Below are 26,848 nucleotides of genomic sequence, written 5' to 3' on the forward strand. Positions count from 1 at the left end.
TCCCTCACCCCACAGCAGCTCTGTGCTCACACACCAAGGTGGGAGACTTCCACAGCTCTCCAGGGGCCCAAAACAACCACAGTGCTCCAGGTGGGACCTCCCCATGCTGGAGGGGAGAAAATGCAAAGCTCCAGCTGTGGCAGGGGCCATGGTGCAGGTACAGAACCAGAGGGGAGTCCTGGGTTTGTGCTGATGTTGTTTTGTTCCTTCCATTGAGAGGAACATGGGGCAGGGCCTTGTTCTTCTGCCTGATGCCCAGCAACTCCCACCAAGGAATGTTCTGGACACTGGGAGTACAGGGAACAGGAGGTTTGGCCACCATCCTGCCCACAGCACTTTGCACAGTCGTGGTTGTTAGGAAAATTAATCCACAAACACCAGAGGTTTATGTCCAGAAAGGAGACAGAGGGGTCCTTTGACTTTATTCCAATAAAGGCAGAGGCCATGGGGCATTCCCCTGGGGTCTCTCCAATTTTTGGAGGATGCAGCCTCCTTTTTATCCCAATTTCCCAGCCACATTTCCCTTCTCTCTTTCCCCATTGGCTGAGGTACTTGAGAGGTTCAGACTTCCCAAAATGCCTGATCCCAAAGATTTCCCTCTAATCTATAACCCTCCCTTTTAATTTTTAATTCTTATGGAATTTAGGGGTTTTTCTTCCCCATTGTTTCTTTCACCTTTCAATGTCTAATTTCATTTATCAGCAAACCTAAAGTTTATTTGTAAAAGCAAATCTCTTTTTCCATTCATCAATCAGTGGAATCCTTCCCATTGTTTCTTTTTATCTCTTAGTGCTGGTTTTATCTACCAGCAGACCCACAGCTGGTTTGGAAAGACAAATCCACTGTTCCTCTGATGGTTAATAAAGTATTGGTGATATTTTTGCTGGGAGAAATGATGAGGAGGACTCCATCTTATCAGAAGGCTAATTAATTACTTTATTATACTATATTATTCTATACTATATTACATTACATCTAAACTGAATCTGCCAAGCACTCAACTCCACTGCACAGAATCTCCTGACTGTCAGCCAACAGCCCCAACACACACACCTGGATCCAACTGGTCAGTGAAGCAAAACACTCACACCAGGATCCAATTATCAATTCCCTTCAGGTAATTCATCAATTCCCTTCAGGTAATTCATCAATTCCCTTCAGGTAAACAACCTTCCACCATCCATTCCCCTTGTGAACAGCACAGGTGCAGCAAATGAGACAAGAATTGGTTTTTTTTTCTTTCTCTGAGGTTCAGAGAATGTGAATCCCAGAATATCCTTGGGAAGTTGTGCCTTGCTTTTCTCTGTGAAACACAGTGGCAATAAGGTATGAAATGTACCCCAGTTTTGTACTTACCTAGGGGATGAGAGGAATTTGGAGGGACAGATTGATGGGGTTGTGCCCTTCATCCTGCCCACAAGGAATGTCCCTGGGTCAATCCCTGGCTGAGGCCATGTTGAGTGGTTTGACACAGGAGAGGAATCTGGGCTTGTAATGGCATTGTTGGAGCTCTCTGGGCTGTGCTGCAGGTTTGTTTTCCTTATGCCCAGCATAGGAATGGATCTGGTGTGGGGTAACTGGGTTCCTGTAGTTGGTAATAGGGGATCCAGGTAACTGGGATCAGTTACCCCATACACCACACTCAGTGGACCCTGCTCTGGGTGAACCCCACCAGAACTCCACTTCATGGATGTTGGAATTCAGGACATCCCTCTGGCTGTCCTGGATGGCTCCAACCCCTGCCAGGGGGCTCAGAGACCCCCTGATCAGAGCTCTTCATTTCCTGGTCTCAAGGTTGTTCATTGTTTCTTATCTATAAAATTTTTTCTACCAAATTCCTAATTCATAACACAGCAGTTACCAGTGTAGCAGGATCTGTGTAAATCATTCTAAATCCATTTCCATCCGATTTTCCAGCCACCTCAGCAGTGGCTGTGGGAGACTCCTTGGAAAGGGCAGTGCCTGGGTGGGGGCAGCCCCTCAAAATGAGGGGGGCAGCCCTTCAAAATGAGGAGTGCAGCCCCTCAAAATGAGGGGTGCAGCCTCCTTCCTCTGTGGGTGAAGCCTGGGGCAGGGGGGTGTCTGTGTGGGGCTCTGCAGCCCCTTGATGACACATGAGGTCACAATGGGACATTCTGCCTCCATGGAACCAGAACCCCACTGCCCTGAGAGTCAGAGACCAGCCCAGCTGGGGTGCCCCACCGTCCCACCAGGCCTCCCATCCTAAGGCCATGGTGGGATGGAGAGGAAGAAAGAAAGAAGCCAGGCAGAAGGAACTACAGCCATGACACAGCTTTTCTCTGGCTTCTTCCTTGCTCTGTCTCCAGATCTGGTGTATTTCCACAAGGATGGTAAAGCCTGGCGTCCCCCTGCCCCTGGGAGTGGGAAGGTGCTGGTGGCTCTGCCCAGGGAGAGGGTCCCTTTGGAGAAGGGGATCTGACATTGGGAAAGTGAAGGGAGGGTGATGAACTTCAGAACTTCAGCCGGGCTCTTTCTCTCCTTCTGGCAGAAATCATTAAAGTTTGGGACTGTGTGTCTGAGTGCTGTCGCCAGGACCTGCTGCTGAAGAAGGTGGGGCTGGTTTCCTTGTGGTCCTCCCTCAGACCATGGGGGTTTCCTGATCCTTCCCCATCCTCTGGGGCCCTCACCAGCCTCGGGGGCAGAAGGAGCGTCCCAGGCAGACCCTACATTTTACTCACAGACCCATTGGGAGCACAGGCAACAAGTCAAGCGGTGCTTGAGTAGAAGAACATTGGATTTCCTCCTTGGAGTCTTCCCCAGGATGGCTGGGAAGGAGGGACACCCTCTTTTCCAGCCCTCCTGGGCCTTCCTGCACTCCTTGGGCCCCCTCAGGCTCCAGGAGTTTCTCCCACATGTCTTGCACTCTGCAGGTCCTGGAGAGGAGGGAGTGAGGAGCCATTTGGAGTGAAAGGCTCTCCTCCAAAGCTCTCCTGGGGCCTCCATCTCAGCCCTTGGAGCTGCAGGGTTGGAAAGGCCACAGATCACCCTTTGCCTTCCCTCCTGTTTGCCCTCTGATTTCTTGCTTTTGCTTCCAGAGAGCTGGGCTGATGGGCCTGGGTACCATCCACATTATGAAGAAACCCATCTGGTATGGAGAAGGGGAAGGTTTCATGGCAGACACTCCAGAGTTTGAGCTGAACAAGCCCCTGCCCCTGGTGGGCAAGAATCTCCTCCATGGGCAAAGCCTTGTGCCTGGTAAGATGAGCCCTTCAGCCCTGGGATGTGGATGGGTCCCTCCAGGGCTCTCTGGGTGCCCACAGGGTGCTGGCTGCTGCTGGAGAGCTCCTGGAGGGGTTTCTGAGAATCTCCTGCTCTCAGGTTTTGGTTGATAATTGCTGCCCCAGATGTGCAGGGTGTCTCTGTTTCGGCCCGCGCGGCTCAAGAACGAGTCTGGACTCTTCACTTTTTGGTCTTGAAGTTGTTTATTAATTCTTATCTATAAAATTTTCTTTCTGCCCAGCTGAGATCTGCTCAGCAGGGCAGCCACAGGCACTCTTTGTGTTGTCCTTTTATACTACAAACTACATATAACATATTTACACTTAATTCCCAATACCTATCACCTGTGTTAGGCAGTGCACTTCTACTCTAAACCAATCCCAAAGTGCCAACATCACTGCAGAAAATAGAGAACAAGGAGAAGGAGAAAGGCTGGACACGCCCAAGTTCCTCCATCTTGTCCCCATAACCCCCATACCAAAAATCCTAAAATCTACATTTTCACCCTGTGATCATTTTGTTATTACACCATTCAAACCTCTGTGACTTTCAGGTCCTCATACAAAGCTGGCAACTTGCTCCAAGGGTCAAAATCAAATCCCCAGGTGCTCTGGGCTGTGTGCCAGGGTCCCTGAGCTCCCTGACGGGGTCCTCTATGACCGTGTTCACAGGGGTTTTTGGACTGGGGAAGAGACGAGGATCTGACTCCATGTTTCAGAAGGCTGATTTATTATTTTATGATATATATTACATTAAAACTATACTAAAAGAATAGAAGAAAAGGTTTCATCAGAAGGCTGGCTAAGAATAGAATAGAAAAGAATGATAACAAAGGCTTGTGGCTCAGACTCTCTGTCCGAGCCAGCTGACTGTGATTGGCCATTAATTAGAAACAACCAACATGGGCCAAGCACAGATCCACCTGTTGCATTCCGCAGATAACCATTGGTTGGATTTTGTTCCTGAGGCCTCTCAGCTTCTCAGAAGGAAAAATCCTAAGGAAAGGATTTTTCATAAAAGATGTCTGTGACAGTCCTTGGCAACTCTGGACACCCGGAGGGATGTACTGAGTTCCAACATCCTGGAACTGAAGGGATTGATGATCCCCCCCACCTTGATGATCTTCCACCTTGGGAAGGCAGGAAGCAGCATTGCTGCTGGCTCCTGAGAGGTTCTGTGGAGCTGGAGCGTGGTGGTTGAGCTGGCAGTGCAGGGCTGGGGCTCATGGCACCAAAGCAGGACATTTGCTGCTGGGTGAAGAGTCCCTGTGGTGGGAGGGGGTTGGTGGGCTCTCAAGGGGCCACTGTGTTGGGGAAGATGAAACAGGAAAGCCTTATAAATATGATTGTCTGGCAAAAGATTTTGGGAATATGAAAACTATAAGCGAGATTGGAATGAAAGCAAGCTTTGAGATCCCTCAGTTACTGAACAACTGGAAACAATGGTGTGGTCACTGAAGGTGATCCCCTTTTGATGGAACAACACCCTCTGCTTGCAGACAGCTCCAAGGGCCAGAGCAGACCCTACAGCTTGGCAGAAGGGGCCCAAAGAGGAGTTTTTAGGGTTTAAAATGTAGCACAGTATGGTAATGTAGTGATTCTTATAGGCTGTATGTAAATGCTATAGGATTTGTATCTTGTACTAGATTGGTTAGTGAGAATCAGAATATTCAACACAGAAGAAGATTTATTGTATCGTAATGGGAACTTTGCGTTCTTGCCTCTCTTAGTTCTTGCCCCTCTTACTCTCTTACCCCTTTTACTCTCTTATGCTTTTACTCTCTTACCCTCTCATCCTCTCTCCCCCTCTCTTCTCTCAGGCCTGCTCTGAGCTGTGGCTGGCAGCTCCCAGCAGGGCCCTGCACCCAGGCCCTTTGCAATAAACCCCAAATTCCACAGCCTGGCTTCACAGATCTCTCATCTCCATCCATCCTGACCGTCCTATCCCCGTTGCTCTTCCACCACAGAAGGGCTGAGGGAGTGACTCTGTTGGGTGCTTTCTCCACAGGGCTCTCCAAGGCTGACGAGCTGGTCTGTGCTGAGGTGGCCCTGCGCCTGCACAAGCCCAAGGCCACCATTGTGCTGTGCATCAAGGCCACTCTGAGCATCTGTGAGTGGGCCCTGTCCAGCGGGAAGAACTTTGACTTTGTGTTCAAGGACATCGGGGTCCTGCTCTGCCGTGGGAAACACGTGGCCATGAGGTTCTTTGAAGGCCTGGTGCAAGAGGTGGCTCAGTTACAGGGCCTGGCAGAAGGTTTGCTCCCGGTGAGTCTGGCATGTGTTTCATGTGCCCTCAAACTCCTGGGGGGACACAGCTGTGGCCTTGGGCAGCTTTCCATGCTCCTGGGAGCTGAGCCTGCTGTGCTGCTCCCACGGAATGAGCCCTGGGTTTGGCTCCTGTGGAGATGCTGCTGGCATGGCCTGGTCCCAGAACACTGAGGTGGTGAAGATACTCATGGTTTTGGGACAATGTAGGGGCTTTCCATGCTCCTGGTAGCTGAGCCTGCTGTGCTGCTCCCACAGAATGAGCCCTGGGTTTCATTCCTGTGGAGATGCTGCTGGCGTGGCCTTGTCCCAGAACACTGAGGTGGTGGGGATGTTCATGGATTTGGGACAATGTAGGGGCTTTCCATGCTCCTGGGAGCTGAGCCTGCTGTGCTGCTCCCACGGAATGAGCCCTGGGTTTGGCTCCTGTGGAGATGCTGCTGGCGTGGCCTTGTTGTCCCAAAACACTGAGGTGGTGGAGGTGTTCATGGTTTTGGGACAATGTAGGGGCTTTCCATGCTCCTGGTAGCTGAGCCTGCTGTGCTGCTCGCAGGGAATGAGCCCTGGGTTTGGCTCCTGTGGAGATGCTGCTGGCATGGCCTTGTCCCAGAACACTGAGGTGGTGAAGATACTCATGGATTTGGGACAATGTAGGGGCTTTCCATGCTCCTGGGAGCTGAGCCTGCTGTGCTGCTCACAGGGAATGAGCCCTGGGTTTGGCTCCTGTGGAGATGCTGCTGGCGTGGCCTGGCCCCAAAATACTGAGGTGGTGGAGATGCTCGTGGATTTGGGACACTGAAGGGGCACAGGGTGGTGGAGAGAGAGCTGGGGCTGGGGGCTGGCAGTGGAAGAGGAGTTTTGTGCCTTGTGAACAGCAGGTAAATCCCCTGTGGGTCCTGCCATGTCTCTGTTGCAGTCACCAAATCTGAAGCTGTTGACCATAGCCCACCTGGAAAAGGACATTTCCCAGATTCCTCCTGGAGGTGTCTTTGTGCTGCCACAGTGAGTGCAATGGTTTCTGTACATGGTGGGGTGATAAACAGCAACACCTTTTGGTCCTGGCTTCTCCCATGTGGGAGGAGTCCTTGGATGTATTTAATTTTAGAGGTGGAATTGAAATTGTTCAAGGTCCATGGCCATTCTGGCTTCTTTGGGTGGATTCCAATGGTGAATTGAATTCCATGGTGAATTGAAATTCCCCATGGCCATTCTGGCTTCTTCAGGTGGATTCCCTGGGAATCAGGCCTGCTTTACCTTCCCAATTCAGTGGGAAAGACCCTGGAGGCACAACTGGGGGCCATGGAGCTCCACCAGCTCCTTCCTTTTCCTTTGAGAAAGATTGAGAGCCAACAGGCCCCAGATGCTGGGATGTTCTCAGGGGTTTGTTTTCTCTGGAAAGCCTCTCTGGCAAGAGGGATCCCAGACCTGGCTGAGAGGAGCCCTGTGGAGGGAGACTCTCCTGCCCATGCTCCAGTGTTGTGTTTCCTTTGCAAAACTGGTAACCTGGAACAGCTTCTTCCCAGAGGCTGCCATGGACTCTGCTGCCTTACTCCAACTGCTGTCACCCCTTCTTTGCAGCTTTGTGCAGGTAGATGGGAAGTCCCAGCCACATCCTCTAAGTGCTTTCCTACAAGATGCTGGCACAACAAACAAAACACAACAAAGGACCAAGCACCAAACAACGCCAGGTACGTTCCCTCCTAGGACCTGACATCCTCCATGCCCAAGGGAATCCTCCCTCCTGCCAGGAAATTGTCCCAGCAGGTCCCTCTTCCTCTGGATGGGGACCCAAGGAAGCAGTGGGACAGGACCATGGAGCCCTCAGGGAAGGGGATGGGCTGGGACAGGAGGGCTGGGAGATCCCTCATGCCCAAAGCACCCTGGAGATGCTGTTGAGAGGAGCTCCCTCTTCTTCTTCTTCAGGGAATTTTCCCAACCGCCTCCTTCTTCGTCCTCACCTTCCTCCAAGTCGGATATATGATGGGAAAGGGACAGGAAGAGAAAAGAAGAAGGCTGATGGAGGAGTGCAGAGAGGGAGGTGAGAGCCCGGGAGAGCTGGCTTTGGGTAATTCCATGCTCCTGTTGCTGATTCCCCGACTTCTGGGACTCTGGCTGGGCCCTCCCAGGGGGCTCCCCTGTCTGGGGAGACCCTCCTGGGTGATCTTGTGTCAGGAAAGAGAGACCCACTGGATTCTTTGGGTCTTCAGGTTCTTGTTTATTGTTACCTTACCTAGAGTTTTGCATGCTGCCCACACCAGCTCAGCGTGCTGGAAAAGCAGCACAAAAATGGTCAACAATCTCTTGCTACAAGGGCTTTTCAGACTAAACTGTCCAGTTAAGAGCTGACACCTGGATTATTTTCCCTTTTATAACCCAATAACTGCTCCCAAAGAGCTGCAATGCAGACTTTTCTGCCCAATTACAAAATGCCACCCAAACCCATGGAGAAGGAGGAAGAAGAAGCATGAAGAAGAAACCCAGGACAACACCCTGTGCCCTCCATCTTGCTGCCATCCACAACACACTAAAAATCCCAAAACCTCGATTTCTCACCCAGTGACACACCTACAATGCTCTCTAGAATCTATTTCACACTTTTGTGGGTTCCAGTCTATCTTGAAGTCTGGGAAACTTTGTCCATGAATGAGGGTCAGAGTCAGTGCTCCCTGGGGGTCAGGGCACCCCAGAGCAGACACAGAAATATTCCCAGTGCTCTGGGTTTCCACACTCCTGGACAGGTGTGAGGAGCTGTCACCTTTGGCCATGCTGCCTGTACTTACTGAGAGCAGATCTGGGCATGTGCCCAAGGCCTTGGCCCTTCCCATGGCATGGGAAGTGGGCAGCAGTGTTTTGGAGACAAAATACTTGTGTGGTGTCTTTGCAGTTTGCTGTCTCCAAGTGAGAACTCTGTGAAGAAGGGCAGAGCCACCAAGGAGATGGAAGAGCCCAGAGCTGGGTTTGCAGCTCCCACCATGCATGGAAAAGGTGCTCAGGTACGTTACATGGATGGAGCATCGTGTCCTGCCTCACTGCAGGGAGGCTGTTGAGGGGATCCCTTTGGATCTGCCCATTCTGGGATGTCTTTGGGCCCTCCATTCAGTCCTGGGAATGACTTCATCCTTCAGGGAATCTTTCTCTGAACAGAACCTCTGTGCTGTCCAGACTGCTTCAGGTCACTGCCAAGAACTCTGGGGGAGAGAGGAGGCATCCAAACTGTCCCTTGGCTCGTGGGCTGCAGGGTGAGACTCTCATTGTTGCCAAAATGTCTGAGCTGCCTTCCCTTTGCTCCATGTCACAGCTTCCAGGCCTGGCAGAGCAGAGGAGTCTGAAGAAGGCTGCTGCATTCTCCCCTGGAGGATTTGAAAGGCTGAGGAAGGAGAGAGTGGCAGCTGTGGCAGGAGTGGCTGCTGCTCTGTCCCCAGAAGGGGCACAGCAGGAGAAGGCACCGTCCCCTCGCAGGAGAACACCACAGCCAAGGTAGGAGAGTGGCAGCCAGGGCTGGGGGACCTGAGCAGGTAGGAGGTGTCACTCCTGTGCCAAGGGTGGGGCAGGAACGGGGGAGAGGCAGGATGGTAGAAAAGGCAAAGAAGGATTTATTCAAAAGAACCATGAGGTTTTTATAGAGTGGTACAACAGATTCTATTCTATTGGCTAACTAACAGAAACATCTTTCTCACACACTGTCCTTGAGAGGAACAGAAAAATAAAGTGTGGGAATCTACAGAATTAGAGGGTTTTGGGAAAGCTGCAAAAGGCAGGGTTCAGATACAGCAGAACTGTGATTAGAGCTAAGCAGCAGTCATGAGATAGGTCAGCAGAAAATTTATTTAAAAAGTAGAAAAGCAAAGACAAATAGAACAATGATCTGTGTATTAACACTTGTCTAGAATAACTCTCTAAGCTACAGAAAAGTTTATCTAGCAAGATATTAGGAAGGTTGAAGGTTAATAATGGAGCTCTGTGCGTTGTGTTTTAAGGCTTACAAGCAGGTATTGTATTTGAAATAAGCAAGCATTGTTTAACCAAAGGGATGTGTGCTTATAGTGGTTGGATAGAACTACTGTCAATGTGCTTTTGCTTTGTGTGATTGGTCAAAAAACTTATAAAGTAAGTTGTAACATTAAGTTCTTGGTCTGCTGCCTGGGATGTGAGCTGCTGGCATCTTCCCATTGTCATAGCCATGTAATGAGACTGATGCTGGAAAATAAAACAGCTCAAGGCAGTTCCACAGCAGCCCTGTCCTGTTTGTAATTTGTACACAGCCCCCAGCTGGGGATATAAAGCAGAAAAACAGCACCTGCAAATTGTTTATAGTCAACAAGTTATCACATCTTTCCAGCTCCCTAAAATTTCTTCCAAGCCACTGTGAGAAACCCTGGCTGTTTCTCTCTCTCTGTCCCTTGGCACCCACAAGGAGGGACCCTCTAGGATCAGGGAAGTGGAGCCCTGAGCTGGATATGGTCCCTTGGACATCCCCTGAGCTGGGCATGCCCTGGGGCAGCCCCTGATGCTGGTGTCCATGCTGAAGGAGCTGGTGGGGCCCACGGGACACAGGAGCAGCAGGGCCTGGGCCAGGCAGGATTCCAGGCAGGGACTGAGAGGGGAATCTGTCCCTGCCTTGCAGGACCCCACGAGCCAAGCAGGTCCTGCTCAATCTGCAGCCCTACAAAGTGTCCAGGGAGCAGTGCATGAAGGCCTTGCAGATGAACCAGTTACGGAAATGGTCCCACGATGACTCCCTCGGTGAGCAGGGGGTGCATCCCCTCTCCAGGCAATGGGGGCATCCTCCTGTGCACCACATCCCTCCCTGCCTGCAGCAGCCCCTGGCAGTGCTACCAGCTGGGTGTGGGGTCCTGGAGCTGTCCCTGAGCCAGGCCAGCCCCAGGTGACAGCCCCAGGTGACAGCCCCAGGTGACAGCCCCAGGTGACAGCCTGTGGCACGTGGGGACACGAGGGGATTCCTCTGCTCTCGGGCTGGTGGGGCTGGGTCTGCAGGGCAGGGGTGTTTGGGAGGCTGCAGAACCTCCAGGAGCAGACCTGGTGAGAGGAAGGTCTCTGTTGTCCTCCTCCCTGTACCTCCTGAATCCTGAACAGGTTCTGGATCTAACCTGAGCTTGGTGAAGAAGCTGAGTGTCCACGAAGAGACAGCAGCAGATCTGTGACATGGGGGCAGCCACATGGAAAAAGGAAAAAGGAATAAAGACCTAGAAAACCATCACCTTGGTATGTAAATTGCTGCTCCACCCCAGAGATTGAGCCCCTGGTTGGGACAACAGTGTTTGCTGATCCTGATGGGACTGGTGGACATGGACAACTCCAGTCACAGAATCCCAGGACAGGTGAGGTTGGAAGGGACCCCAGTGCCTCATCTGGTCCTACCTTGCTGCTCCTGCAGGGCCATCCCAGAGCCCATGGCACAGGATTGTGCCTGAATGGGTCTGAAATATCCCCAGTGAGGGGGACTCCACCCCCTGTTCCAGGCTCCATCACTGCACAGCAAAGTTCTGCCTCACGTCCAGCTGGAACTCCCTGGGCATCAGTTCCTGCCTGCCCCCTTTGTGCATCACTTTGGGCCTCCTGGAGCAGAGCCTGGTCCCTGCTCTGAGCCCTCCCTGCACACAGGGACAAACAGGGATGAGGGCCCCTCTCAGCTGTGTCTCCTCCTGAGGCTGAACAGCCCCAGCTCCCTCAGCCTTTCCTCAGCAGGGAGATGCTCCAGGCCCTCCATCATCTCCACAGCCTTCACTGGCCCCACCCCAGGAGCTCCATTCCCTCCTGTCCTGAGGAGTCCAGAGCTGGACACAGCACTCCAGATGTGCCTGCCAGGGCTGACCAGAGTGGCAGGAGCCCTCCCTGACCTGCTGGCAATGCTCTTCCTGATGCTCCCTGGATCCCATCAGTCTCCTTGGCCCCCAGGACACTCTGCTGGCTCAGGGACAGCTCATTGTCCCCTGGACCCCCAGGTCCTTCTCTGCAGAGCTCCTCCAGCACCCTCACCCTGTGCTGGTGCCTGGGCTGTTCCTCCACAGATGCAGAACCTGAATTTCCCCTGATGAACTTCAGAAGGTTCTTCCCTGCCCATCTCCCCACCCTGTCCAGGTCCTCTGGGGGCTGCACAGCTCTCAGGGCTGTTGAGGCTGGGCCTAAGGAGGGACAAACAGGGCCAGGTCATCAGTCTGAGGTGTTCACTCTGAGAAAGGTGATTTTGGCAGGAGAGGATCATGAAAACCAACTCAGGGCCACTGACTGCAGAATTCCACCAACTCCAAAGATGGACAAGACTAGTGGATTAATTAGTGTGACAAGGGAGACAGTTATTTAACCAAGAGAAGATAGAATATTAATTAGAGATTAATGTAACATGCAGCCAATGAATATTGAGGCCTTTGTTTGCTAAAATGTATAAATGACATAAAGCTTTGCTGAATGGTGAGCCAACATCCCTGGGAACCACCGTGCTGGGCACAAACTGGAATGAAGATACAGAGGTGCCTCACCTCAGGGTGGGAACTGGCTCTGCACAGCAGGGAACGAGCCTGGGACTGGGACAGCCAGACCCCCCTTCCAGCCCCAGGATGGCCACAGGCAGGATGGGGCAGGTGGGGACATGGCTGGGTTCCTCTGGTGTTGGCCCTGGCCTCTCCCAGGCCTTGGGCTGGGTCTGCAGGGCAGGGGTGTCCCAGAGACCACAGAAGGTCCAGGAGCAGACCTGGTGAGCAGGAGGTCTCTGCTGTCCTCCCTGCACCTCCAAATGAGCAGTTTCGGGTCCCCCTGAGCTTGGTGAGGCAGCTGGAGCTCCAGGACCCCAGAGAGGAACTGGAACTGGGGGAGAGGAGAGGAACTGGAACTGGAGGAGTGGAACTGGGGGAGAGGAAGTGGAACTGGGGAGAGGAAGTGGAACTGGGGGAGAGGAACTGGAACTGGGGAGAGGAGTGGAACTGGGGGAGAGGAGAGGAACTGGAACTGGGGGAGAGGAGTGGAACTGGGGAACAGGAGTGGAACTGGAGGAGTGGAACTGGAACTGGGGGAGTGGAACTGGGGGAGAGGAGTGGAACTGGAACTGGGGGAGAGGAGTGGAACTGGGAGAGTGGAACAGGAACTGGGGGAGAGGAGAGGAACTGGAACTGGGGGAGAGGAGAGAAACTGGAACTGAGGGAGAGGAGAGGAGTGGAACTGCGGGAGTGGAACTGGAACTGGGAGAGAGGAGTGGAACTGGGGGACAGGAGTGGAACTGGGCCATGGATGTGGGGTGGGGTTGGTGGCCCCAGCCAGAGCTGCACTGTGACACTGAGGAGCAAAGGGGCACAGCAAAGCCACAACAGCCTTCCCTCTAGATTGGAATAATTCAAATCTCATGGTCGGGTTGCTCGGTGGATTGGGAGTTGGTTGGATGGCAACACACAGGGTGGTGGGGAAGGGCCTTGGTGGAGCTCAAAGGGGCATCCCTTGGGATCTATAGTGGGAGCAGTGCTTTGTGATGTCTCTGTCAACAGCACAGACAGCGGGGTCCAGGGCATCCTCAGCACATTGGGAGATGGCCCTGAGCTGAGGCACACCACACCTCCCTGGACACAGAGCCATTGATTGCAGCTCTGTCTGCCTCTGGTGGCTCAGTGTTCTTGTGACACCTCTCCAAAGTTGCCTCTTTGGGTTCTCTCCAAGGCTACATTTGATAATCTTGTTTATTTTCAATTTTAACAATTCTCTGGTTCCCTCAATGCCTCCTTAATCCGTTGTTTAGTTTCCACCAAGCTGTACACAGGACTTGACAGGTTGAGGATAAACCAGGTTTTGGAAAAGAAAATGGGTGTAAGAATTCCCAAGCATGTGGGAAATGAAATGTTCTCAGAGGAGATTTTTTGCTCTGCCCTTTGCTGTTCCACCCTTGACCCATATTAAAGTAATTAAGGGCAGAGGCCTGAGCTGCTGTGGGCTTGCAAATGCTGCTGGCTTCTGGCCAGGGCAGCAGAAAGCAGAGAAATCATTACAGGAAAGGAAACAGGCTTGTTTTGTTGCAGTAAAGATCATTGTTTTGTTGGAATAAAGATCATTCCAGTTCAAATTTTGTGTATGTAGGCTGGTGGAGAGGAGAGAGGCAAAGTGTTTCAGCTGATGTTCTGCATTGTCAGCTTAGCTTCAACTGTACAGTAATTTTTGGGTTTCACTGAATCAGAAAAGTCCCATTCCCTCCCTCCAAGCCCCCTGACTGGGGACCTGGCTGCTTTGGATTCTGCAATTTTACACAAAGCAGAAAGATGATTTTCACTGTCACTCGAACAATGATTTGGGTTCCAGCAAGAACTGGAGCCTTTGGGGCATAAACCACTGCTGAGATTGAGGAAGGTGCTCAGTGGGTGGCTGTTGCCCTCTCCTGTTCTGCTGGGATCAGGAGCATTGTTCTCCTGGTGTCTGTGTTAATCCAAACCCACACAATTCCAGAAATCATTTACAGACCTGAGCCTGATGTCAGAACTGAGCTGAGGCACACTGGTGCTCCTCCATCCCTGTGGCACCTGTGTGTGTTTCCACATGGAAGTCACAGAGAAATGGATTTGATTCCTGGCAGCTTTTGCCCTTAATGACATCCCCTTGCACCTTTTAACACATGGGTTTTAATTAGGGGCTGCAAAGAGCACCAAGGATGTTTTACAGCTGGGCATGGGCAGGCACAGCCTGGGGTTCTCTGCCTTGGTCCTCAGCTCTCTCCAAAGCCTGACAGGAGTGGGATCACAAAGGACAGGACCAGGGGAAATGGCCTTGATGTATTTGGGTTCCCCCCAGACAAAGGAAGGGATGATGGATCTGACTTCATGAATGTTTTTAGAAGGCTAATTTATTATTTTATGATGCTGTATTATATTAAAGAATACTAAACTAAGCTATACTAAAGAATACAGAAAGGATACTTACAGAAGGCTAAAAAGATAATAATGAAAACTTGTGGCTCTTTTCAGAGTCTTGACACAGCTTGGCTCTAATTGGCCATTGAGTCAAAACAACTCACAGCAGAATCCAATGCAACAATCACCTGTGGGTAAACAATCTCCAAACACATTCTGAAGGAGTAAAACACAGGAGAAGCAAATCAGATAATTATTGTTTTCCTTTTTCTCTTCCTTTTCAGCTTCTCAGGAGAAAAATCCTAAGCAAAGGGATTTTTTCCAGAAAATGTGAATGCCACATGGCCTCAGGCTGTGCCAGGGGAGCTTTAGGTTGGATGTTGGGAAAATCTCTCTGTGGAAAGGGTGGGCAGGCACTGAAAGGGGCTGCCCAGGCCAGTGGTGAAGTCACCAGGCCTGGAAATGTTGAAAAAAGGCATTTTTTGATGTGGCATTTGGGGACAAGGTTAATGGTGAACAACCTACCCCAGATCCTGGGTTGATGGTTGGACTCAGCAATCTTAGAGGGCTTCACAGAATCAGAAAGTTGTTTTGGTTGGAAAATCCCTTTAAGATCATGAAATCCAACTGTTCCTCCAGCACAGAGAGATCCACCTTGTTCCCTGGTGTCACATCCACATCAACAATCTTAGAGGGCCTCTCTGACTTTAACAATCCCCTGATTATTTGATCACCCTCCTTGTTTCTGGGACTCCCAGAAGAGGCAACTGACTGGAACAGTTTTTTTCTATCTCCTTCCAAACTTCTTTTTTTTTACTCCCAGTTCTGCAGAAAGTGGCCAGAATCATGGGGACTCTCAGGTGTTGCCTCAGCTCTCTCTCCACCATTTATTTATTTATTGCAGCTGGGAATGCTTTGCCTGCCGGTGTCACGGCCAGTGCCTCAAAGTGGGAGCGACTCATAAAGGCCAGGATGTGCCTGGGTGTGACTGCCCAGCTGTACCTCTGGGCAGATAACTGAGAGTCCCCTCAGGGTTTATGATATGGCAATAGAAAGTCTGGATTAATGGATTACCAGCACCATGCTGCAGGGAGTCTTTATAAGGCTCTGACTGCTGAGAGCTCAGGGGAAGAGGGAAAGTCTGAGAGACACAAGAAAGGCCAAAGGCAGAGGAAATAAAACCTGTCCAGTTCAGGGGAGGCTTGGCTCTGCAGGCACCATGAAAAGCTTTCTTTCCTGGGCAGTCCTGGCAGGCCTTGTCCTGGTGCACATCTCCCAGGCAGTCTATGTGCAGGTGAGTTTTTTTTTCTCTTGCATTTGTCATTATTACAAATTTAACAAAGTGATGATATTTTTTTAACTTCTGGTTGCAACAGGGATCTTGAACTAAATTAATAGACCTGAATATTTGCTTTGCTCTGCCTTGATTTCCACCTGTATCTCCCCATGCCCTGGGTTTTCCTTCTGTAAAGCACCTCAGGTATCACTAAATGCTGCTGCTGTTTATTTACCTTCTCCAGCCATATCTCTGCTCTGAAATCCCTTAGGGACTGAGGTGTTTCATGCCCAGAATTTTCTCCTAGACCTAAAGCCACGTGCAGTGAAGGTGCTGACTTTAGAGAGTGATGCAAACAAGGTGTGAACAAAGGAGAAATTATCTTGTGTCAGCTGGTTCTAGGCAGGAAGTTCTTTGTGGGGATGATCTGTGAGTTTATGGGATGGAGCCTGTAAAAAAAAGGGGCAAAGAAGAGCTTGGCTGGATCCAATTAAATATTAATAGGCAGAGAAGTGATTAAAGGAGCCCCTGTGAAATTTTCCAAGTACACAGCACCCATGGCTGATACTCCATGTCCTGGTTTGAGTTTGAAAAGGAAGTTTGAGTTTTTTTGGGAGTTTTTGGAGTGTCAAACCATGGCACTCCATACAATGTGGAAGGGGTTAGGAAGGTACTTCAGGGCCCTGGTTTGTTATTGGGAAAGCTTTGGATCTCTCTGCACTCCTCCTGAGAGGAGATTTCAGTCTGATTGCAATGTAAACACCTTCCTCTGGGGACCAAGAAAACTAATAAAAACTAACACTTGTTAAACAATTATTGACTCTCTTTAGGTGTGAGCAGCAGGTGTCCAGGAATAAGGTATCTTTGTGTCCTGGACTATCCTTGTTTTTGTCCTTTGGATGACAGAGATATCCAGAGGTAGAAGGTTTAAACTATTCCTTTCTCTCAAACCATTCTTCAACATTTACAGTCTCCAGAGGAGCAAACAGCTTCCTACCCAGTGAAAAACATCCCTATTTTATACTTGTAGCCATAAAAAAATATTAGTGAATGAGAATGGCTGCTTCTAGGTTATGTAAAAGAGTAGAAAGTGCATCTCTGGAGTTTGAGCTGGAATTCTCCTCTCATTAATCATTAAATCCATGTCTTACCCACTGTACTTGCAGTGAACTCTGAGTCTTGCACTCCTTTCACCTGAAGTCTTTGAGGTTTTGAAGATTCTTTGATTATTCATTGCACAAAGTTGGCTTGCACTCTTCTTCCCTGAAATTGTTCCTGAGACTTCCCTTCCTTGTCCAGACTATGTCAAATTTAGCTCTCTCTAATCCATCTTTCTTACTTTAGGTGGTTTTGGCTCTATTTTGCTGTTCCTTTATTCTTTTTTGTCCCCAGGACCTGCAGATGTCAGGGTTTCTTCCCAGTTCCTGGTTTCCCTGAAATTGTGCCTGTGGAAATCCACCCTTTTTCAGTTCTAGGGGTTTTCTTCTCAGTTGTGTGACCACAGCTCAATCTAGAGCTGCCTTTATAGGAAAAGTGAATTTTTCATAGGCAGCCAGGGCTGATCACAGAACCACAAAGTTGTTTAGGCTGGAAAATCCCTTTAAGATTATTTAATCCAACTGTTCCCCCAGCACAGAGAGATCCACCTTGGCCCCTGTCACATCCAGGTGTTTTTGGAACACTTCCAGGGATGGTGGCTCCACCACTCCCATGGGCTGCTGATGCCAGTGCCTGGTTAACTTTTATAGACCCTTAAGGTCAGAAAAGATCTCTAAGATCCTTGAGGTCAACTGATAAATTAACCTGAGTAAGATCATAAACTGATTGCAAGAGAAGAGATTTTGACGTAGTAAATACGCACCCAAAGTCTGCCTGATGGGGTTTTTCAAACTTTGAACACCAAAATAATGTGGTACTGTAGAAAACCCTCCAAAAACCCAGCCAGAATCAAATCCCCTCCCCACTCATCTCACACCATTCCCCACTGGACTCATGGGGATGTGAAACAAATGCTAATATTTGGTCTTGTGCTGTATCAGTCACTGCATTTTATTTCTTTGGATGAGGAGCTCTTACCTGACTCCAGAATCCCAGGATGGTTTGGGTTGGAAGGGACATTAAAATTCATCTCATTCCAAACCCTCCCACATCACCTTACTGACCACGTGATGGCCATGAAACCATGTTAAAACAGCAGATATAAATCAGTTTGAAAATGCTTATTTGTTTTCTAGGCCAAACTCTGATTATCTGCAGATGGGTACAGACTCTGTGCACTTGGTTAAACAGCTGCAACACCTCTGCAACTTAAATTTATGACCTCAAAAAGGGGAAATCTCTTGAAACTGAGGGAATGACCCTTAACTGATGAACAGGGAGAAGCAACTGAAACATAGACTACTATTTCTCAGAGTCCTGTCCCAGCTTCCTTAAGTTTCTGATGTGAACTTTGAGTCAGAAGTGTTATATTTATGCTTCCAAAAACTTGTTTTTCACAGATTGTGTGAGCAAGTTTTCAATGGGCATGGGGTGGGATTGCTGGGCCTCTGTGCAGGGCCAGAAGCTGGAATCAGTGATCCCTGTGGATCCCTTCCAACACAAGAGATTCTGTGATTCTAAATGAATGGAAACTTGCCACAATGTCTTGGGGGGAAGGGTTTAAGCCCCCAGCAATGTGTGGTGTGATAGAAGAGCTGCTTCTGTGTGGTCACAGCCAACACTGACATTTCCACTGCTGTGTTAGGAGAACAGTGAACCAAATAAATCCCCATTTATCCCCACTCCAGCCATGGCTTTGTAGATCTCTACCTCCTATCCCTGGAGGTGCTGGATTGAGCTTGCAGCAGCCTGGGACAGTGGAAATGTCCCTGTCCATGGCAGGGGCTGGAATGAGAAGAGTTTAAGGTCCCTTCCAACCCAATCCATTCCAGGGTTCTGTGAGATTTCCCAGTTCTCTCTTTTTGAGGCTGAAGATTCCCAGCCTGGATCTTCCTATCCCAGGTTTTATGGGTCTTTCTCATGGGCATGAGCCAGGACTGAATTCTCCCTCTGTCCACTGCCTTCACTCAGGTTTTATCTTGGCTTTCTTTCAACACCATCTTTCCCCTCTGCTGTATTTTTTGGGAGAAATGGTTGAAATGGAGTGGATTTGCAGAAGGCCTGGCTTCCTGACACTTCTTTTTTTCTGGTTCTTCACAGGATGGAGACTTTAAATTCCCCCTGGAGTCCGTGAAGAAGCTGAAGGAGCTCATGGAGGGCAACAAACACATCAACCCTCGCATGATGGTGCCCATGGGCAGCTACTCCCCATGCCAGGAGAAACGCCTGCCTGAGGAGTTCAGGCCTGTGTGCAAGAGGGAAGATGCACCCATGATTTTCAGGAGGCTGAGTATGTCGTTCATATTTCATTGCTTTTTCATTTTCACCACGATTTTTAACCTTGAGTATTCCAACAGCAGGAGGCAAAGCCATGGAATTGCTTCTGTGTCACTTTTAGGGCAGCTGGGAGGGTTTGTGCTGCCTTTGTGCTGCCCTTTCTCCTGCAAGGCTTGGGCTCCATGAACCAGCCAAGGAAAATTCCTGCAGTGCTGAGCTGAGCTGTTCCCTGGGCACATCCCACTGCTGTGAGCAGGGAAAAGTTCATCCAAAGCAGAATAATGGAATCCCTGAATAGTTTGGTGGGGGGGACCTTAAAGCTCATCCCATCCCACCCCTGCCATGGGCAGGGACACCTTCCCCTGTCCCAGGCTGCTCCCAGCCCCTTCCAGCCTGGCCTTGGGCACTGCCAGGGATGCAGGGACAGCCACAGCTGCTCTGGGCACCTGTGCCAGGGCCTCAGCCCCTCCACAGGGAGGATTTTCCTCCCAATGTCTCATCTAAATCTCCCCTTCTCCAGCTTAAGCCTTTCCTCCTTGCCCAAAGTCCCTCTGCCATGGGCTGCTGCTGCTGCAGGGTTTGCTTTTTTAAGTAATTCTCTCGCAGTTTTCTGCTGTCCAGTACAAGGGACACTTTAGGATAAAATGCTGCCATATCCTGTTGCCCTCTTGCTTCCCATGGCTTCCCAAGGATTTCAGGTTTGATTTCATCCCTTCAGTCAGATTTCAGCACGAGCTAATTTTACTCAGAGCAGTTCTACCCACAAGGATCTTTCAAATGATAAAGCAGGAATGCAAAGGAGTCTCCAAGTGCTTTGGCAGGTGGCTCTGCCCTCCTGGCATCCAACTGAATCCCTTTTTCTCCTGGACAGTCCTGGCTGCTGAGGATGACCTGTGTGAGATCTGTGCCAATGCTGCCTGTGCTGGCTGCTTCTGAGAAGGTGGAAAAACCCACACAAGACAAGTCCAGCTGGGAAGTTTGTGCATTCCTGTGGCAAGATCATGTCCTTTCACCAATCAATATTCCTGGGCTTCATCTCCCACTGCAGCCAAACGGAGCTGCCAGCTCGTGGGGACGTTCCTGCAGTCCTGGATCAGAGCAGATCTGCCAGCAAGGAGGCTGGGACTCCTCTGAGAGCCTCCAGTGCTGCAGGAGTTGGGTGACACTGGAATGGAAATGCCCTGGGTTTCATTTCCCACTATTTTGCCTGGGTTTGAACACACTGGGTGAAACTCAGCATCCCCTGCAGCCTTTTTAATGGCTGATTTTTTAATGTCCAATAAGTAGTATCCAATCATTAATATCTGCCTGTGATTTGGCCTCCCCTACACACAACACCACTGGGTTATTCCCTTTCCCAGTCCCTCCTTCCCAGTGGGTTGGATCCCTTTCCTTTCCCCCTGTCTGCAGGTGACACCTCTGAGTTTGTAGCAGAACTGCACCAAATAACTGGAGCTGAATTCCTGGTGTTTAGGAACACTCTGGCAGCCAGAAACCAGCCTGTTCCTTGTAGTGATTGTTGTTGATTTGGGGAATGGGTGTAGAGGAGCACAGGAACACTTCTTCACTGGCTGGATATCAAGGTTCTCTAAGCTCTCTTTGAGAGAAAATAATTCTAAAGTGCAGTGCTAGAATCACAGTGAAATGAAAGCATTGCATGTTTTATTTATTGGTAGCAAGATTGTGAAGAAATTATCTGTCCATGTTTATATGCTTTACAAGCAATAAAAAACTAATAATAATTTGGATATTATTGTTTATTTGTTCGTTATTGCTGGGTTTTGGGGTGGATTTTGTTTCAGGATACTCTTCTTGCCTCCTTGCTTCTCCCCATATAAGGCATTTCATGTCTGCAGCTTCCCTGAATAAAATATATATTTTAACAATGTCCTGAACTGAAAACTGTCACTGTCACATTTTCTGAAAAATCCCTTCCCCAGGATTTCTTCTCCTGGGAAGCTGAGAATCCTCAGAGAAAAATGAAAACAATAATTATCTGATTGCTTCTCCTGTGTTTTGCTGCTTTGGAATGTGGTTGGAGATTGTTCATCCAACAGGTGAATGTTTGATTGGTTTCGTGTGAATTGTTTGTACTTAATGACCAATCACAGTCCAGCTGTGTCGGGACTCTGACAAGTCATGAGTTTTTCATTATTATCTTGTTAAGCCTTCTGTAAGATCCTTTCTCTGTTCTTTAGTATAGCAGAATATAATATAATATAACATAACATAACAGCATAACATAACATAATAATATAATGATATATAATATAATATATAATATGCCTTTAAGAACATGGAGTCAGATTCTCAATTCCTCCTTCGTCCTGGGGACCCTGAAAATACCACATAAAATCAATTTGTAGTCAGAGAATCACAGAACTGTTTGGGTTGCAAAAGCCCTCCAGGATGACCGAGTCCCCCCTGTGCCTGATCCCTCTCTTGTCCCCAGCCCAGAGCACTGAGTGTCACCCCCAGACCTTCCTTGGACACCTCCAGGGATGGGGATCCACCACTGCCCTGGGCAGCCCCTGCCTATTCCTGACCACACTTTCCATGAGGAAACTTCTCTTGATGTCCAACTGTGCAAACCCAGGGCTCTGGGAATATTCCTGTGTCTGCTCTGGGGTGCCCTGACCCCCAGGGCAGCACTGACTCTGACCCTCATCCATGGAGAAAGTTTCCCAGACTTCAAGATAGACTGGAATCCACAAAAGTGTGAAATAGATTCTAGAGAGCAGTGCAGGTCTGTCACTGGGTGAGAAATTGAGGTTTTGGGGTTTTTAGTGTGTTGTGGATGGCAGCAAGATGGAGGGCACAGGGTGTTGTCCTGGGTTTCTTCTTCGTGCTTCTTCTTCCTCCTTCTCCATGGGTTTGGGTGGCATTTTGTAATTGGGCAGAAAAGTCTGCACTGGGGGCTCTTTGGGATCAGTTATTGGGTTAAAAGGGGAAATAATCCAGGTGTCAGCTCTTAACTGGACAGTTTAGTCTGAAAAGCCCTTGTAGCAAGAGATTGTGGCCATTTTGTGCCTTCTAATGAAAAGCTGCAGAACTCCCAGCAGTGAGACTGTTTTACTGATAAGAAATAATAAACACCTGAGTGTGAACATGAACTCCTGTCTCAGTGCCCTCAATGCAGACCCAGAGGAACCCACAGCTGGGACCCCCACATCCAACCCTCCCCTCCCCTTCCCTCCTGTCCCTGTTCCCTGGAGCACAGCCCGGCCCCCCCGGCTGTCCCCTCCTGGCAGGAGCTGTGCAGGGCCACAAGGGCCCCCTGAGCCTCCTTTGCTCCAGGCTGAGCACCCCCAGGTCTGTCATGGAAATGCAAATCCATATCAGAGATTTTACATTTTCCCCTCCTATTTGTAACTATTTTCTCTATTTTTATTTATGGAGTCCTCAAGTCAGCAAGTTCCACCAAGACTCTCAGTGCACCAAATCTGTATCCTCAGCCTTGGAATTTGGAGTCTAAATCCAGAATTGATGTTAGAAAACTATCATGAGTTGCATAAATTCCTACTTCATTTGACAGGAAAACGGTGAGGGTGTAGAACAGGATTCCTTACATCCACTATTTTGACTACCTCAGGACAAAATTCTGCATCCAGAGCAAATTCCAAAGTTAGAATCCCTCACTAAGGCTCTTCCTGCTGCCTTGAAGTCGGGAAATGGGATTTCCTCACTCCAACACTGCAGGGGTTTCTTTTAAACCTGCAGTTATTTCTCCAAATAGAGAGAGGACTTCCTATTTTCCTTTAAAGCTGATGTGACAAATCCTCAGGTCCCAGCACAGCAGCTTGGACCAGCTCCTGCAGGGAAGGAGGCTGTGGATTGTTGGAAACAGGAGAAGAACCAAGATCCTGCTGAAACAGGATCAGGAGGGGCAGGAGGGCTGCACTCGAGACCTTCCCACAGATCTTCTGCCCCAGGGACACCCCAAACTTGTTTAGCCTGGTGTGTAGAGCAGTGCAGAGGGGAAAAGGGGGATAAATGAGGGCACAAACCCTTCATTTTGTCCCTGCTGGCTGAGATTTGTGATTTCTGGGGGTTGGTTTGGTTGGACAGCAGGAGGTTGTGTCCCTGGGGAAGAAGGGGTGGGGGGCACAAATGAAAATAAAGACACAGAATGGCCTGGGTTGGATTAAAAAAAATTAAAAAAAAATATATATAAATTAAATTTAATGAATTTAAATTTAATTATATTTTAGTATAATAAAAAATAAATAATAATATAAATAATGATATAAAAAAGTAAAAATAATCTGGAAAGGATGGCACATAAAGGAAGCCACGAGCCAGGAGTGGAGATCTAATTTTGCTCTGCAGAACCCAAACACTGAGGGCTGTGTTTGCAGCTCTCTCTGGGAACTGGAGCTCAGAGCACAGCAGGGATTTCATCAGGCTGGTTTCCTGCACAGCCCATGGGAATCACAGAATCAGGGAATTGTTAGGGCTGGAAAAGCCCTCTGGGATCATGGAGTGGAACCCAGCACTGCCAGGGCCAGCACCAACCACCCACCCCTGCAGGTTTCATCCTGTGCAGGAGCAGCAAAAGCTGCTCATGTGAATCATGGGTACAGAACTGCATTCCCAGCAGGAGATGTCCCTGCCAGGGCTGGAACCAAATGATCTTTGGGGTCCCTTCCAACCCAAACCATTCTGTGGTTCTGTGATTCTTCAACACCTCAGTTCCTGAAAAATGAGCTACAAGGATTTGTCTCACTGGCAATTCAATTGGGTAATTTGTTTTATGAGAAAAGGTCATGTTAATTCCCTTATTTTTCACCAAACCATCAGGCTTGTGATACCTCACACACCCCTCTTATTTCTAAATCCATTATTTTCACTTATTAAAAAGTTCATTCCTTTTCTCCACTTGTGCTCTGCAAGTGAGGCCTGAATCCCAGTGGGCGTGGGGAGCCAAGATCAGCTTGGACAGGGCTTGGAGCAACCTCTTGGGGTGGGAATGTCCCTGCCCAGGCAGGGATGGGCTTCAAGATCCCTCCCAGCCCAGACCAGCCTGAGCCTCTCTGCTATGAGTGATTTCTGGTTGCTATTAATGTTTAATCACTAATCAGAGGACAGACGTCAGCCTGTGCTGATATCTTCCTCCTCACCTCATATGAGATTTCACTCACCTTAGCACTCCTTTATTGCCAGCTCCCACCTGTGGAGCTTTCTTGCAGCTGTTGAGCCCTGAGATGACAAATTCCAGCAGTAATTCCGTAATTCCAAGAGCTCCTTGAAGCACTGGTTAATCCAGAGCCTGGCAGCTTTTCCCTGTGCCCAGCCCCTGATTCCCCCCATCCCTTTGTGTAATTCTGTGTTATCGTGTCCACAGTCATCAGCAAGGTGGGATTTTCCCCTTCCTCACCACTACTGCATGCACAGAATTTTGTGCCTGTTCTCCCTTAATTTTTCCTCACATTTCCCCCCAAATTTCTCTTACTTTTCTCCTCACTTTGCTTGGCTCTTCCACATTTCCACATTATCCAGGTCTTGGCTGATACATCCATTTATTCCATTTATTGGCTGCCAGTTCTGGTCCTCCCTGCTATCACCATCCCTAGTCTCTTATCTCTAATTTTTGGATATTTTTTCTCCTTGGTTCTACAATGTGGCTCTTTATCCAGCTTTCATTAATCCTCCCATTCCATTCCTCCCCCATAACTCTCTTGGTCCTTTTGGGATTTCCTTGCCCATTTCTCCCCCTGTTCTGCTGAAGCTCAAAATTCCCTGGACTGATCACTTTTTCTTCGTTTAAAATGTATAATTTCTATGTATTTCTCATGTTTTCACTCTCTTCTCTACTTCTAGCCACCAGAGTTCTCAGACAACCAGCTTTAGATCTCATTAAAATACTAATCACCTCTTTCAAATTCCTACCCTGTATTCCTTCTATCCAGAAATGTTGTTTTTATCTGCTTCTATTCCCATTAACCATTGGCTTCCAAGCTAATTTCTGGCAATTATCATGTCCTAGTTTTCCCATATTCTTCCTGTATGTCAGAATGTTTGTTGACTCTCACTTCTTTCCTCCCCCCACCCCTTTATTTATTTATCTATTTATTTATTTATTTATTTTAATTTTCCCTGAAGAGATAAATCCAGGCAGTATTTGAGGCAAGCAGGAAAATAAGTTGTTTTAACAGCAAAAAAACTTTCTTCCTTTCAAATGTACAGAAATATGGAGGCTGAAACCCATTTCTTCACAGAATCCTGGAGTGGTTGAGGTTGGAAGGGACCCTGGGGGTGACCCAGTCCCACCTCTCTGTGACCAGAGTGCCCAGGACTCTTTCCAGATGAATTTTGGAGTCTGGAATTCCAGATGAATTTTGGAGACTCCACCGCCTCTCTGAGCAGCCCATTTCAGTTCTCACTCACCCTTCTTTTTGTCTTTTTGTGCAATATCAGTAAATTTCTGACTTGCCCCCCACTAGGAAACAGAAGAACAGAATATTTGCTGATTTCAAATGAAGCTCTTTTTTGAGAAAATTCCAATCCTTTTCCTGGAAAAGATGCAGAATGATTGCAGGAAGTGTTGATGGTGGTGGTGTTACCCCTGGGTAGGGCTCTGCTCCCAGCCCATGCAAACCCAGGGATCCTGGAGTGCTCAGCAAGCACTGAGCACACAGAGATGAGATTGTCCTTGGGGTAACATTTTAACCAAAGGGTCAGAGAAGGTACCAGCGATGACGTGATTTGGTTTATAAGCCATAAAAAGTCCATAAAAGCAATGGCACACCCAAGGAGAATTTGCATTAAATATTTTGCATGTTCTGATAAAAAATATCAAGGTGGAGATAGAAACACTCTTAAGTCTTTCCAGGAACTTGACTTGTTCTTTTTTTTTTTTTTTTTTCTCAAGAATCTGAAAGACAAATTCCATGTTCTCCTCTGTCTGGGATATTTGCACTATCAGGCACTGGAATCAGAATTGCTGATAAAACTATTTTATTGTTTTAATTTTATTTATTTCTTTATTCATTTTAAATTTTTATCTATTAATTTCATTTTATTTCTTTAATTTTTATTTTATAAAAGTATTTTATTGTTTTCATTTTATTTATTCATTTTATTTCTTATTTTGTTATTTTTATTTGCTTATTTATTTTTTTATCTATTAATTTCATTTTATTAATTTCATTTTCATTTTATAAAAGTATTTCATTGTTTTCATTTTATTTATGCATTTTATTTCTTATTTTATTTATTTATTTATTTATTTATTATTAATTTCATTTTATTAATTTCATTTTCATTTTATAAAAGTATTTTATGGTTTTCATTTTATTTACTCATTTTATTTATGATTTTATTTATGATTTAATTTATTTATTATTCATTTGATTTTATTCATTTCATTTTCATTTTATAAAAGTATGTTATTGCTTTCATTTTATTTATTTATTTATTTATTTATTTATTTATTATTAATTTCATTTTATTTATTTCATTTTCATTTTATAAAAGTATTTTATGGTTTTCATTTTATTTACTCATTTTATTTATGATTTTATTTATGATTTAATTTATTATTCATTTTATTTTATTCATTTCATTTTCATTTTATAAAAGTATGTTATTGCTTTCATTTTATTTATTTATTTATTTATTTATTTATTTATTATTAATTTCATTTTATTTATTTCATTTTCATTTTATAAAAGTATTTTATGGTTTTCATTTTATTTACTCATTTTATTTATGATTTTATTTATGATTTAATTTATTTATTATTCATTTTATTTTATTCATTTCATTTTCATTTTATAAAAGTATGTTATTGCTTTCATTTTATTTATTTATTTATTTATTTATTTCATTTTATTCATTTCATTTTCATTTTA

At 47.6% G+C, this 26,848-nt stretch overlaps 2 protein-coding genes across 2 annotated transcripts; both read left to right on the plus strand.

Annotated features, from left to right (window-relative positions):
- The first annotated feature begins 6 nt into the window (after positions 1–6).
- Positions 7–18,944, plus strand: CCDC81 (coiled-coil domain containing 81). Its single transcript, XM_077190187.1, has 12 exons — positions 7–1,326; positions 2,510–2,571; positions 3,057–3,216; positions 5,248–5,504; positions 6,421–6,506; positions 7,083–7,192; positions 7,428–7,542; positions 8,389–8,497; positions 8,803–8,981; positions 10,129–10,247; positions 10,599–10,843; positions 18,819–18,944. Exons 3-11 carry the CDS (start codon positions 3,069–3,071, stop codon positions 10,664–10,666), a joined length of 1,191 nt encoding a protein of 396 aa, XP_077046302.1. The 5' UTR covers positions 7–1,326; positions 2,510–2,571; positions 3,057–3,068; the 3' UTR covers positions 10,667–10,843; positions 18,819–18,944.
- Positions 15,564–19,931, plus strand: GUCA2A (guanylate cyclase activator 2A). The gene is made up of 3 exons (XM_054647982.2): positions 15,564–15,638; positions 18,819–19,008; positions 19,867–19,931. Exons 1-3 carry the CDS (start codon positions 15,564–15,566, stop codon positions 19,929–19,931), a joined length of 330 nt encoding a protein of 109 aa, XP_054503957.2.
- Positions 19,932–26,848: the final 6,917 nt, after the last annotated feature.

This window comes from Agelaius phoeniceus, chromosome 24, assembly GCF_051311805.1.
Source record: "Agelaius phoeniceus isolate bAgePho1 chromosome 24, bAgePho1.hap1, whole genome shotgun sequence".
NCBI lineage: Eukaryota > Metazoa > Chordata > Aves > Passeriformes > Icteridae > Agelaius > Agelaius phoeniceus.

Bases quoted from the DNA above. Each gene is read 5' to 3' on its own strand.
- CCDC81 (XM_077190187.1), top strand. From the start codon at position 3,069: ATGGGCCTGGGTACCATCCACATTATGAAGAAACCCATCTGGTATGGA. The intron at 8,982-10,128 runs GTAGGAGAGTGG...CCTGCCTTGCAG, and splicing joins AGGAGAACACCACAGCCAAG to GACCCCACGAGCCAAGCAGG. The intron at 10,248-10,598 runs GTGAGCAGGGGG...AATCCTGAACAG, and splicing joins GTCCCACGATGACTCCCTCG to GTTCTGGATCTAACCTGAGC.
- GUCA2A (XM_054647982.2), top strand. From the start codon at position 15,564: ATGAAAAGCTTTCTTTCCTGGGCAGTCCTGGCAGGCCTTGTCCTGGTG. The intron at 15,639-18,818 runs GTGAGTTTTTTT...GGTTCTTCACAG, and splicing joins CCCAGGCAGTCTATGTGCAG to GATGGAGACTTTAAATTCCC. The intron at 19,009-19,866 runs GTATGTCGTTCA...TCTCCTGGACAG, and splicing joins CATGATTTTCAGGAGGCTGA to TCCTGGCTGCTGAGGATGAC.